This window comes from Lissotriton helveticus, chromosome 3_1, assembly GCF_964261635.1.
Source record: "Lissotriton helveticus chromosome 3_1, aLisHel1.1, whole genome shotgun sequence".
Classification (NCBI taxonomy): domain Eukaryota; kingdom Metazoa; phylum Chordata; class Amphibia; order Caudata; family Salamandridae; genus Lissotriton; species Lissotriton helveticus.
In genome coordinates this window covers 1,138,070,635-1,138,085,022 of record NC_136061.1, presented here as the reverse complement: position 1 = coordinate 1,138,085,022, position 14,388 = coordinate 1,138,070,635, and the positions used below count along the sequence as shown (strand labels likewise).

General features: G+C 40.5%; 1 protein-coding gene across 1 annotated transcript in view; it reads right to left on the bottom strand.

The window, feature by feature from the left end:
• Window positions 1–14,388, bottom strand: part of CACNB4 (calcium voltage-gated channel auxiliary subunit beta 4) — a 769,275-nt gene that overhangs the window by 397,361 nt on the left and 357,526 nt on the right. The window contains exon 4 of the mRNA XM_078681745.1: window positions 12,547–12,677. Within this exon, the coding sequence (XP_078537871.1) occupies window positions 12,547–12,677 (131 nt within the window). The remainder of the gene's footprint in view (window positions 1–12,546; window positions 12,678–14,388) is intronic.

The following is a 14,388-nucleotide window of genomic DNA, read 5'->3' as shown; positions in this document are numbered from 1 at the left end:
CAATTCACATGACTACAAGTATAAACGCTATCAAATCACTGGTCTGACTATCCTCATTACCAGTTCTCTCAGACTCCCAGGGCATTTAGAGGTAGGTGCTTACGCGGCTTTTCATTGTTAAGTCATAAAAAAATATAGTGAGTTATTCCATATTTCATTTAGATGGCCTACCTGAGAACCATCAACATCTTCCTCATCTGCCAGGAGCGGGACCCAGACTTGAAAAGACGTATAAACAACTCATACCATTTAGTTTGTAATTCTAGACCTTGTATATTTATATATATATATATATATAAATATAAATATACAAGGTCTAGAATTACAAACTAAATGGTATGAGTTGTTTATACGTCTTTTCAAGTCTGGGTCCCGAACAACGAATCCAAAACAACGACCTTTATATGAACCACGACATCATCAACCACGACTTACAAGAAGAACGAAACACTAAACAACGAATTAAATGAACCTCAGAATGACCTACTTACTGGCCAATAGGTGGCACTAATGTTATATATATATATAGGCCAATAGGTGGCACTAATGTTATATATATATATAGGCCAATAGGTGGCACTAATGTTATATATATATATATATATATATATATCCAGCAAGTGCAATCCCCCAGGCTCCGACCACAGCGACCACAGCGACCCAGGAAATTACGCAGATCCAATAAGTATAAAGCACAGATTTTATTTAAAGCTGAACCAAGCGATCTGACGCGTTTCGGGCATCCGCCCTTGCTCACAGACAGTCAGAGTTGGAAATGCTTGCGTTTTAAATAGTAACTGCCAAACAGTGAAAAAAAAGTGCATTTTTTTCTTTCTTTTTTTCTCAACATACACCTCGTGATAATAGACAGCGAGGACAAACTACTTGTAATGAGTAGCCTAGTCTGTTTTCCAAACAATTTCAAATGGCAACAGTTACACAAATTCATTTAACTGGTTTAAATCCACATTGTAAATTCTTGACAAAAACGAAAACCCATGAATAAAAAGTTAAAAGATGTAAAAATAACTTTTTTGACCACTTAAAATGCAAATACCAAAAATGGTTGTATATAGAAAATAAATATATATATACACTCATTAAGCCCACGCCAACATTCAAAGTTGATAGTGCAAAATAGCAGAATAAAGTGCAAAGTGCATCATTTAAAACTTCATAGCTATTCTTATGACAGATGCATTTAAAAAAGACCACCCACAGTAATACTGTTGGTTAAGTGCAAAATACGCATGAATGTAAACAGTATAATATTGCATCTATCTTTATCAAAGTGCAAATCAGCGTAATATGTAAACATACGACTGTAGCAGCATAATTATGAAGCATGGGCTCATTGGTATGGTAGTCAAGGGGATGTTATTGTCAAAATGTGAACTGTTGTAAAAACATATTGATCAAGGAATACAGAAAAAACTGTTGTCTATGTCCTCAAATGAGTGTACCCAAAAAATTAAATACTCATACATAAGTAATGAGCCACCGTAAAGTAATATGTACAGATAATACGTGCAATAACCCAACAAGGAGACAAAAATATTTATCACATGGGGGAGGGCGGCAACCAAAAGAACCCCACCACCCAAGGCAATACAGAAACGAGGGAGAAGGCAAGGCTTAGTTTATAAAAACACATGTAGGTCCTCCGTATTATTAAGGCCATTAGGGGATCTGCTGTCTAGCTCTAGAATGAAGTGAGACTCCATTCTTCTCAGCAATCTGACCCTATCTCCGCCTCTTCTGGGTTTATCAATTGCAGAGATAACAAAATAAGATAGGCACTCCAGGTTGTTGTTGTGTATAGCCTTGAAGTGCCTAGCTACAGGGTAGGCTGGATCGTTGTTGACGATAGCACGTAGATGCTGGAGGATCCTAACGTGTACCGGTTGTCGTGTGCTACCGACATACCTGAGTGCACATGTGCAGGTTAAAACGTAAATGGCAAATTCAGTTTTACAGTTATATTGACCCTTGATTTGGATTGGGTCTGGACTGAACGGCGTACTGTATTGCCGCGTGCTTTTGCCAAATTTGCAAGCCCTGCAGGAGGTACATCGTATGAAACCTGATCTTATTTTCATCCATTCCTGCTTCTTTCTAAGTTCAGGAAATTCATGGCAGATGTGGGACTTGAGTGAGGGACCTTTCCTAAAGGTAACAATAGGGACTTGCGCTAGTTCCGGTTTTAGTACAGGGTCTGTAGCAAGAACAGGCCATCTATTAGACAAAATGGATTTGATTTGCCTGGCCTGTTTGCTGTATGGTGTGAGGAACCTGGGGTTCGTTGTATCTCCATCTGAAGTACAAGATGTAACAGCACTGCTATTGGTCTCCAGCAAAGAAGCACGAGATCTAGTTTTGGTTTTTAGCATAGCAGTTTTAAGTACTGATTCACGATAGCCCCTAGCACGGAATCTAGTCAGGGCTTCATTAGTGCAAGATTCCAAATCAGAGTCTGTACTACAGATTCTCTTAATCCTTAAGAGTTCACCTAGAGGGATATTGTCAACCACATGGCGCGGATGTGCACTGCTAGCGTGCAAAATGCTGTTGCCCGCAGTGCTTTTCCGATGAAGCTTAGTGGTGAGCTGGCCATTGCGGATAAGGATTTTAACATCCAAAAATTCAGCCTCACAATCGCTAATGGAACTAGTGAAATTAAGGTTCACATTATTAACATTGATGGAGTCAATGAACTGTTGTGCACTGTTCCTGTCGCCCTGCCATAACAAAAAAACGTCATCAATATAACGAAGCCAAAGCAAAACATGATCAGAAAAAATTTGGGCGTGTTGCCGCCTGAGGACCTGCTCCTCCCACCAGCCCACGTGCAAGCACGCGTAGCTGGGAGAGAAACAGGCCCCCATTGCGACCCCACGTTTCTGCAAATACAACTCACTCCCAAAAAGAAAGAAATTGTTATTCAGGCACCAAGTTGTAAGCTCAATCAGTACTTTGTTGTGCTGATAACAATTAATGGGCCTTTTTCCTAGGAAGAAACCAAGTGCTTCTATACCCCATACATGTTCTATGCTCGTATAGAGCGATTCTATGTCCAAAGTGATCATGAGCATTCCATCACTCCACTGGATGTCTTGGATTTTGGACAGAAAATCGCCTGTGTCTCTTACATACGTGGGCAGTTCTTGGACCAGACTTTGCAGGAAATAATCGATGTACTCTGTGACATGTTCAGCCACTCCTGCAATGGCCGAAATGATTGGTCTGCCAGGCACTGGTCTTGAAAGTTTATGTATCTTTGGGAGTAAGTAGAGTTTGGGCAACACAGGGTACTCAACATGGAGGAATTCAAATTCTTGCAAGGAAATCATGCCTTCCCTTTTGTATTTGAAAAGCAATTTTTTGAGTGATTCCTTGGAAGATTCAAAGTGTCTCATGGTGGTAATGGAATAGCAAGTACCATCACTGAGCTGCCGCTTTGCTTCCTTTATGTATTCCTCCTGGGGCCAGATGACCACATTGCCACCCTTGTCGGCCGTGGTTACTATGATGTTGTGATCATTACTCAACTTTTTAACCAAAGTATGATATGCAGTTTCCTGTTTGCTTCTGTATCGCTTTTTATGCTTGATCTGATGATGTAACCGCTTCAGGTCTTCAACCACCACGTCCTGAAAAACATCAATGGAGTCTCTGGGCATGGTAGGATTAAATTTAGACGTTTGTTTGAACGGACTGGTATTCGCTCCAATTTGGGGAATGTCAGCTGCCCTCAAATCATCCTGTGTGGATGTCAAATCGTTGGTGGGTGCGTCATTGCCCATTAAATTCAATACTGTAAGTACTGTTCGAGTGTCACTGGCCGGAAGCTTGGGCACAATTGAAAGAGCATTGGTGTTTGCTCCGATTTCTTGCGTTGTCTTGTTGCTCAGACCTTCCTTTATTGCAAAGAATTTTTTAAGCTTCCATTTCCTTATATACATGTAAACATCTATGCGCGTTTTGGCATAATTGAAATCAGTGACTGGACAATATGAAAGACCAAGGCTTAAAAGTTGTTGTTCAGCCTTGGTTAGGTCAACGGAAGAGAGATTAACCACAGTATTATCATTCACTTGTTTTTGCGCCAGTATTGCCGCTTTGGTTTTTTGGGCGCTTTTGTGCTTTTTTCGGCGCTGGCTCCGCCTTCTGTTGTTCCTGACCCGCTTTGCTGCTGCGGCTGCCCCTTTGTCGACTGTTTGTGCCGGGGCCTTAGTGACTGCAGTCTTTCGTTGGATAAAAAATCCATTTCTTCCCCTAAGTCCAGGATAACTGAGCTTGCCTCCCAAGTGCCACTGGCATCATCATCCGAGGTGGGGGCACTTGTCAGTGATTCATTATCGCTATGTATTTGATATGTTGCTGATGTTGTGGGGCCCAGAGCTTGCCCGGAGGCCGATGCGTGTCCATCTGGTTTGCCCTGTTTAGCCAGCTGCGCTTGTTGAGCAAATTTGGAGCGCTTCATATTATCAAATTTGCGCGCGAAAGTAAATATTCTTCCCTGTGCATAGTCCTCCTTATCGCGCGCAAATTTATAAATCTTGCGGGCTTTGATTTTCTCTTCCTGCTTCGCTATGCGTTCATCAATTTCTTTTCTGCCTTTGATTATTAGGTCATGAGGTTCGAATTTAAGCAGCTCCTCATTAATTTCAGAAATCTCTTGCATAAGCTGTTCACGATCTATTACAGCATATTTGACCAGAATTTTCATCAGTTTAGCAGATGATTCCAAATTAGCTTGGCCCCACTCCTTAAGCATGTTGGGATTAGGCTTGTCGTAGCTTGGTGCCAATAAAATACGTAAGCCTCTAGGAACTCTATTTTCCTCCAAATACATACTCAAAGATTTGTGTTCCCACCATTTGGACATTTCTGAATACATGCATTTTTCAAGTCTCTTTAGTGCAGCCCGTATTTGGGTTTCTATCGTATTGGAGCTACCAGTTTGATCAGTTTTATTGCTGATTCCTCCCACACCCGTTGTTACCTTGGGTAAGTTGGAGTACAGAGCGGCCGCCGCCGCTTCCCTGCCACGGAGGGTCTCCTCTGACATGGCGCCTGGTTCAAATTGCTTCTAGATGTTAAGGGCACTGAATTACCCGAGCTCGATAATCCTGCTCCCAGGGTAACGTGCAAGTGCTTACTGTTCCTCTCCACCGTGCTGCCAAAATGTACGAGCGTTCTCCGTTGGATTCCGCCCGGATGGGCGTTTCTTGGCGCCTTCGTGTCTTTTCAAATTTGCAAAAAGCACCGCCGATATTTTCCAACTTTGAACCGATACCTCCGCAGACACAGGAGCTGTCGTTGACGAATTTTCCCAAACGGAAAGGCTTTTTTAGAATGATTGAACACGACGGCCAACTTCAGGAGAGTGGATCCACCACGGAAGCAATCACCTTCCGAAATTAACATCCAGCAAGTGCAATCCCCCAGGCTCCGACCACAGCGACCACAGCGACCCAGGAAATTACGCAGATCCAATAAGTATAAAGCACAGATTTTATTTAAAGCTGAACCAAGCGATCTGACGCGTTTCGGGCATCCGCCCTTGCTCACAGACAGTCAGAGTTAGAAATGCTTGCGTTTTAAATAGTAACTGCCAAACAGTGAAAAAAAAGTGCATTTTTTTCTTTCTTTTTTTCTCAACATACACCTCGTGAAATCCGAGCCTCCCATCGTAAACGGAGACGTAAATAAAATGTATGCATGATTTTAATAACATTAAAAAAACGAAGTGGAAATCTCCTGCTCAAAAAACGCTCACCAGAGACAATTCACATGACTACAAGTATAAACGCTATCAAATCACTGGTCTGACTATCCTCATTACCAGTTCTCTCAGACTCCCAGGGCATTTAGAGGTAGGTGCTTACGCGGCTTTTCATTGTTAAGTCATAAAAAAATATAGTGAGTTATTCCATATTTCATTTAGATGGCCTACCTGAGAACCATCAACATCTTCCTCATCTGCCAGGAGCGGGACCCAGACTTGAAAAGACGTATAAACAACTCATACCATTTAGTTTGTAATTCTAGACCTTGTATATTTATATATATATATATATATAAATATAAATATACAAGGTCTAGAATTACAAACTAAATGGTATGAGTTGTTTATACGTCTTTTCAAGTCTGGGTCCCGAACAACGAATCCAAAACAACGACCTTTATATGAACCACGACATCATCAACCACGACTTACAAGAAGAACGAAACACTAAACAACGAATTAAATGAACCTCAGAATGACCTACTTACTGGCCAATAGGTGGCACTAATGTTATATATATATATAGGCCAATAGGTGGCACTAATGTTATATATATATATAGGCCAATAGGTGGCACTAATGTTATATATATATATATATATATATATATATATATATATATATATATATATATATATATATATATATATAACATTAGTGCCACCTATTGGCCAGTAAGTAGGTCATTCTGAGGTTCATTTAATTCGTTGTTTAGTGTTTCGTTCTTCTTGTAAGTCGTGGTCGATGATGTCGAGGTTCATATAAAGGTCGTTGTTTTGGATTCGTTGTTCAGTTCAGTCGTTGTTAAGACTTCGTTATTGAGGCTGTTTCCCGATCCATAGTAATGGCATTATCAAATGCAAGGCATGTGCCACATCTTTGGTTACTCTTAACGGGATTGATGCCTTTAATGGATTTTTGACAAAAAGAATCCTCAGTTTTAGGTTTGGCTCTGACTAAGAGGGTTCTCAGGTTCTTATACCTTCTGAAGGCAAATGTAGGTTTGGATACTTTGGGTTCATCATCTCTGACGTTTAATAGATGCCATTGTGAATACACTGCCTGTCTGATTTTTTGATCCAGGTTGGAATGCCGAGTAACACAGACCAATTTATCTTCCATGGTGTTAGCTTTGGGCTCGAACATGGCTTCCCTGTTATCATATTTGACCCTTTTAAATGTATCTCAGATAAGTCTCCTAGGGTATCCTCGCGAGAGGAATTTCTGTTTGAGTGTCTCAGCATGCCTGACAAATTCAATGATGTCAGTGCAGTTTCAGCGGAGGCGCAAGAATTGGCTAAATGGGATTCCATCCTTTTGACAGCGTGGGTGGAAGCTACTGTAATGAAGTAGAGTGTTTTTCGCAGTTGGTTTGGTATAAAGAGACACGGAAAGATGTTGATTCTCATGCTCAATCCAAATATCCATGAATTCCACTCATCACAGAGATTGATCCACTCTAAAAACTGGTCTAGATCATTCCCTTCACCATGCCACACAAAGAAGATCTCACCAATAAAAAGATACAAAGATCGTATACTTTCAAAGAAAGGTGCAATTTCATTATGAATGAACTGCATTTCAAAATTGCCCATGTACAGATTGGCTATGCCTGGAGCTCAGGTGAGTACTCACACATCCACTCACAAACCCACTGAGAGACTCACACACCAAATCACAGGTCTACTCAGACACTCACGCACCCACTCACAGACCCACTCAGAGACTCATGCACCCTCTCACAGACCCACTCGGAAACTCACACACCCACTGACAAACCCACTCAGACACTCATGCATCAACTCACAGACCCACTCAGAGACTCATACCCCCACTCATAGATTCATGCACCCACTCACTGACCCACTCAGACACTCATGCACCCACTCACAGACCCAGAGACCCATGCAACCTTTCACAAACCCACTCAGAGACTCACAAACCCACTCGAAAAATTATGCTTCCACTCACATACCCATTCAGACAGTCATGCACCCACTTACTCATACAGTCACTCACAAATTCACTGAGCTGCCCATACAGCCACTCACACACCCATGCTCAAATGTAACAGGTTATAGTTAGGTAGTAAAACTTCAAAAAACTCTTCAAAAATCAAACGTTATAGGGATGTTATACTTAGGTAATAGAATAAAAAAAACCTTCGCAATTCACTGAAAAAAAAAGGTTACAGGGTCGTTATAGTTAGGAAATAGAATTAAAAAACTTAAAAATTCACTGAAAACACCAAAGGTTACAGGAAAGCTATAGTTAGGAAACTGGATAAAAACATAAAAATTAATTTATAAAAACAAAGGTTACAGGGATGTAACGTGTAGGAAACCAAACTTTAAAAAACCTTAGAAATTCACTGAAAAACCAAATGTGACAAAGATGTTATATTTAGGAAATAGAATTTTTAAAATTCACTGAAAAAACAAAGGTTACAGGGACGTTATTGTTAGGCTCACATTTTACTCATACAAAACCAGAGAAATTCAGCAGTGATCGTTACCTGAACTAACTATAACATATGCCCCCCCCAATGCACTGCTTATTACCTCACATTTTACATCACTCATGACATGATCAATGACATCACTCATGGCATCTCAAATGACATCACTGATGACATCATCACATCACACAGCCACTCACACACCTATAGAACCTCTCAAACACCCACTCAAACACCCACACATCCACTCACATACCCATTAACAGACCCATACAATTACTTACAGAACCATCCACTCCTCCATAGAGCCACTCACATACCCACTCACTCACTCATACAGCCACTCATACAACCATTCACTCACCCATACAGCCACTCATGCAATCAGTCATGATGCCTACGGGCATTTGTTCGCGCTGTATAAATTACATAAATAAATCAGTCACTCACCCATACAGCCTCTCACCGAGCCACACACTCACCCATACAGCTACTTACACACAGGCTTATTCACCTATACAGTCACTCACACACCCACTAACTTCCCCCAGTCTCTCAACACAGCCACTCAACCATAAAGGCACTCACACACTCACTCACACAACCATTCACATATCCATCCACACAGCCATCCAAACACTCCCATAAACTCTTACTCATACATACAGCCAGTCACACAGATACTCACTCTCCAATACAGCCACTCACAGACCAACTCACTTAACCAAACACCCACTTACACACCAGTCACCAACTCAGTCATCCAGACACCCACTGACTCACCTATACAGTCACTCACTCACACAGCCACTCACTCAACCATACAGCCACTCACATACCCACTCACACACCCATACAGCCATTCAGACACCCACTCACACACTGATATAGACAGTTACACAGCCCCTTCAGATCACACCTGTTAGAAATAGTATCACTCATTAGTAGTACAACTAGCATACTAATCTAACATTTGTAGTAGGCTAGTATATATGTTTAACACTCATAAACTCTTAGAAAACACTAACACTCACTTGATGATGTCATCAGTGATGTCTTGAGTGGTGTCACTGACCATGTCATGAGTGATATAATATGTGTGTTCATAAGAAGGGTATTGCAGAGGCATAAGTTATAGTTAGCTCAGGTAACTATAGCTGATGAATTTCTCTGGTTTTATATGAGTGAAATGTTAACCTATCTATAACGTCACAGTATCCTTTATTTTTTCAGTGAAACCCCCCCAAAAAACAAAAACAAAAAATACACAAACATGCATATATATATATATATATATATATGAAAATAATGTTCCTGTTTCGCCACTACTCAGCGTAAACACGACCAGGTGCAGACCTCCCAAACGACTCCAATTTAGCAAACTTGTAGTGGTTCACGAAAAAAGTAAAAATCCACAAATGGATGGCAGAGTTTCAAGATTTTATTCCATCAAATCATAGGACCAGTGTTCACCCACGACGCGTTTCACTCCTCAAGGGAGCTTGATCACATGAAACGCTCAGAGCGGTGTGCAAATATATACTAAACATAGTGGTGGGACTAATTGGTGCAGTGCACGTCCTCGACGTGCAAATGATAAAAACAAATGACAGACAAAAAAATAAATATCTGTTCTATTGATCATTTCATACCATTAAGATGCATTATTATGATAATCTTAGTAGATATCAGACACAAAATATGTATATTTGTCATTATAAATATCGTTGATGTTTTCGATTTAGAACCAGGAAGAAAAAAATATATAATCCTGGAAATAGCAACAGAACGTGAACAATATTCATGTGAAATATACTCTTTAGCGTTAACTTTTTGCTTAAAAGGATTTCAGATAAGAACTTAAGGCATAGTGCTCTAATAGAATCTTGGTTCTTAAATAATTGACAAGTGTCAAAAATCAGAAAATATAAAGTAAATTCATACAGTTCTTGTTATATTGTAACAAATTTCTTATGTATCTTTGATCAAACTTTATCTGGTATGTATAAACATAGATGATATTTTTCATTCATGTTAAGATTTCTATGCTGTCAAAAAAGTGCATAAAAAAGTGCAGGAAATGTGAACAAAATAGCTTCATGGTTTAAACCCACTAAAAAAGTATATACAAATTACAACTGATTAAGCAGATTCAATAGCCCATTACAGTTCATATGTGTTATATACATTATTTAAATCATCAAATCTTGTGTATAAAACTTTAATCAACTAGTCATCATCCGATGACAACTATATTTCATAATAGTAGAATATGCAAATATCAATGTAGTGATATGAATGTAACCAAAAAGAGATATTATGTACAGTTAACTCTCTTAAGAAATTATTCAGATCCTCAGTTAAATTTAAACCGTTAGGTGCCTTAGTGTCTAACGCTAGTATAAGATGTGACTCTTTTTGTCTGAGCAATTTCTCCCGATCCCCACCCCGTCCGGGCTGGGGCACTGAGCATAGGACAGTGTATTCAAGATCTTTCAATAATTTGTTATGTACAGCACGAAAATGCCTTGCCACAGGGTAGTTATTATCACTATTGACAATTGCTCTTATATGCTGTAGGATGCGCTTGTGCACAGGCAATTTCGTACTCCCTATATATTCGAGATTGCATGTGCATTTTAGTTTATAAACTACAAATTCAGATCTGCAGGTTAAATATTCTCGAATAGGGATAGGAACATCGCTAAAAGCTGTCGTGTAATGAGTACTATTTTTTGCAAAAGTACAAGCACGACAAGAAGTACATTTGAAAAATCCTGTTTTGCTCAGCCAAGTTTTTTTAGGAGTGATCTCAGGTGTAGGTCTATCTAATACATCTCGCATTGAAGGTGCCCTCCTAAAAGTTATATTGGGTGTATTAGGCAAGATTGGGCCCAAAATCATATCTGTCAACACATATATATATATACATATATACATATATCCCATCTGTTTGTGGAAGGCCAATACAATGGAAATAAGTAAGCGATTGTCTGTATTGAGTTTCCAACCCCATCACAAGCATAGAGAAAAACAGTAGGAGGAAAATAAGGCATCTCCCCTCTGATGTAGGAGGTGCCAGTAGGGAAGACAGAATCAGCAGAAACTAAAGAAAGTGGAAGGGAATTCTCTACCCAGGCATAGTGGACCTCTTCTTGAAAAATACTCTCCATCAGTAATATGGAAGGGCATTCTACTGACATTGTTTACTTCTCCCACATTTATTGATTACCGGCTTAAAGTTCCATTGTAGAGATTGAAGCCTATGAAGCAATTTTAAGAGACTGAAGAAAAATACCAGGAAGACAAACATCACAATTTTAAGGAAATGAATGTAAAACTGTTGAAAAGTTATTATGTCACTATATCATTTATGTGCTCGCACTTAACAACATCTATGACAAAGAAGCTTGCACTAGAAGTTCCATTAGAGATGTATCCAGAAAGCTGGAAACACAATACATGGCTAGTGAAAAATAATCATTGTGGTACACAAACTAAAAGGGTTTAATTTGCTTTTTAAGCTGTCATTCATCATTCCATATATATATATATATATGGTTTAGATATGACTTTAGGCTGCCTGATACTGTAACAATCGTTTCTAGATTTAGAGGGAGGAGGAACGGTTGTTCACAGCCACGCCCCTTTAAAAACGAATTCAACTTTCGAAGATATATCTTAGACATTTGACCCTTAACATACACATTAATGATGGCTGCGCCAAAAAGAAAGGAACGTATGTCATTGAATGACGTCGTAATTTTGCTAGTTGGAAGTTGCTTCCTTGACTTTGAGATGATGGATGGTGCATCAATAGCACATTGATACAGTGGGTACCAATTTGACATGTTTTGTAATATACAAATCAACCCATTCATAATGCACATGACGCCATTTTGTAGATGCAGTTCTGTAGCTATGATAAGCATCTAAAGAAACATCTTCAAGACTACATGTGGTCCAAGTAAAGAAGATCACATAAGGACAAGAGTAGGTTCTATGTCCCTTTCAGCGACTCGTTGGTTCATCCTAATTTCAAGTCAGAAGAAATATCAAGATTTAATAAGTTAATTCAAAGAATTATTACTTGAAGTTCTCCTGCACAACTTCAAAAACACATTAGTGATAGGAAGTTTAACATGTGCAGGTGGAAGGAAGCCATCAAATGCAGGAAGTTGGGCACAAGAAACAGAATTGTTAACTTGTACCCATAACATTGATGTTTGTGGTTTGAAGAATACAGATTTTTACAAGAAATCCCTAAAGGTACGACAATAAATAACTATAACCTTACCCTCCGTGGAATCGTCCTCTTTTCTGCTCCTGCTGAATGCGGATGTTCTCCAGTCGGAGGGGACTTGGAATGAAACCGATCTCACAGCCTTCTTTAACCAACCTTCCTATCCACCAGTCATTGCTGTATTTCTGCAATAAAGGTAGACAGAAAACGAGTCATCAGGGCGCTTACATTTCCAAACACGTCTATTTTATTTTTACATTCACAACAGTCTTGTAACTTTAGTATCATAGACAACAACTAAGCTCTACGTAGCCTAAGAAACAGCCAATATATTTAAAGGTAATTATTCGCCTGTTTCATTCCATCACAGTGCCCTTCCTTTGGTATTTTGGTTTGGGTAGCCAACCACCAAGCCTTTTGGGCGCGACTGGCAGCAATGACGGGGCAACACAAGTCCCACCTATGCATTCCCTGTCATATTAGCTCACCATGAAAGTTTCCTCCTAAAAGCTGCTAGGCAGACTCCTGTTGGTCTCTGACTGACTCTCAACCTTAGCCCAGGCCCTCCCTTAAGCTCTGGTTGTCTGGTTCTGATCAGCCTACTTTTGCTCTCCCATACTTTGCAATTTATAATCAAGTCGTGAGATTAAATGCAGGTTCAGTTTACAGACATACCTTGTTGTTTTCTGTGTAGCTCTTTAACGGTCTCTGCCTATGCCCAGGTAATCCAAAGTGGTCCTTTCCTTCCTACTTAAGTGTCTAGCTTGTCTTCTGCTCTTCTCCGGACTGTGGTATCAACAGAGCATGACCCCCTCTCCAATGGCATCTACAACCTCATCCACTCATTTGCTTTGCTTGGATTGGCTCTCCGTTACTCCAAGGTTCTTCCCACTCAACATTCCCCCCTTCAAACCCAGTAAGGTGTCACCGATAAGGCTTTTACGCGAGCCACAATTGCTTCTTCCTGGCATGTAGAGGTCAAGCGATGCTCCATAACCTCTGACTTCGTTCTGTGGCTCTTGTTTGCTACTACACTACTTCCTTTCCCTTCAGTGTTCTCGCTGCGATGAGTGATATTTAAATAACCACACACACGTACATATTACACAAAATTCCAGTAAAACTGAAGTCCTTCTCTTCGGCAGAAACACTAACTTCCGGTCCCCAGCTTTCTGGCCATCTGAGCTGTGTGCATTGCCCATTCCTACAAATAAGGTAAAAAACCTAGGAGTCACTTTTGACTCCAAGCTCTCATTCGAAGGCCACGTGAACCAGGTCACCTCTGTATCCTTCTATACACTAAAATTACTTAGAAAGATTTTTCCATTCATACCTGTCAATTTACATAAGCTGGTGATCTGTGCTCTGGTTTTGTCCAGAGTCGATGACTGCAACGGTCTTTTTATCAACCTGTGCACTAAATGTCTAACCAAATTACAGATTGTACAAAATGCCGCAGCGCGCATTTAGCTGGACATTCCCAAGCACAAATCTGCCTAGAGCTACATTGGCTACCAGTGAAGAGAAGTATTGAGGCGCTCTGCATAGTATTTAAAGCAACCCATGACATAGGACCAGTCTTTTTCAAGCAGAGCTTTCAACTATACTCTCCTACCCCCCATCTACGCTCAGCTCAATCTCACAATCTGGTGATTCCCAGGTTCAGGATAAGCTCAGGGCGAGACTGGCCGTAGCGGGCACCGGGCATTCCCCCGTGCGCCACACGGGTGGGGGCCGGTTTTGGGCCCCTGGGGGCCGTTTTTCTTACAGGGCCGTTTTTGCAGCATAGCTGCAAAATCGGCCCTGTAACAAAATCGGACGAAAACCGGCCTTGACAAAGAGCTCGGTCGCACACCCAACCCCCGGCGGGGTTGAGGGGGGCCGGCCGTGCACTTT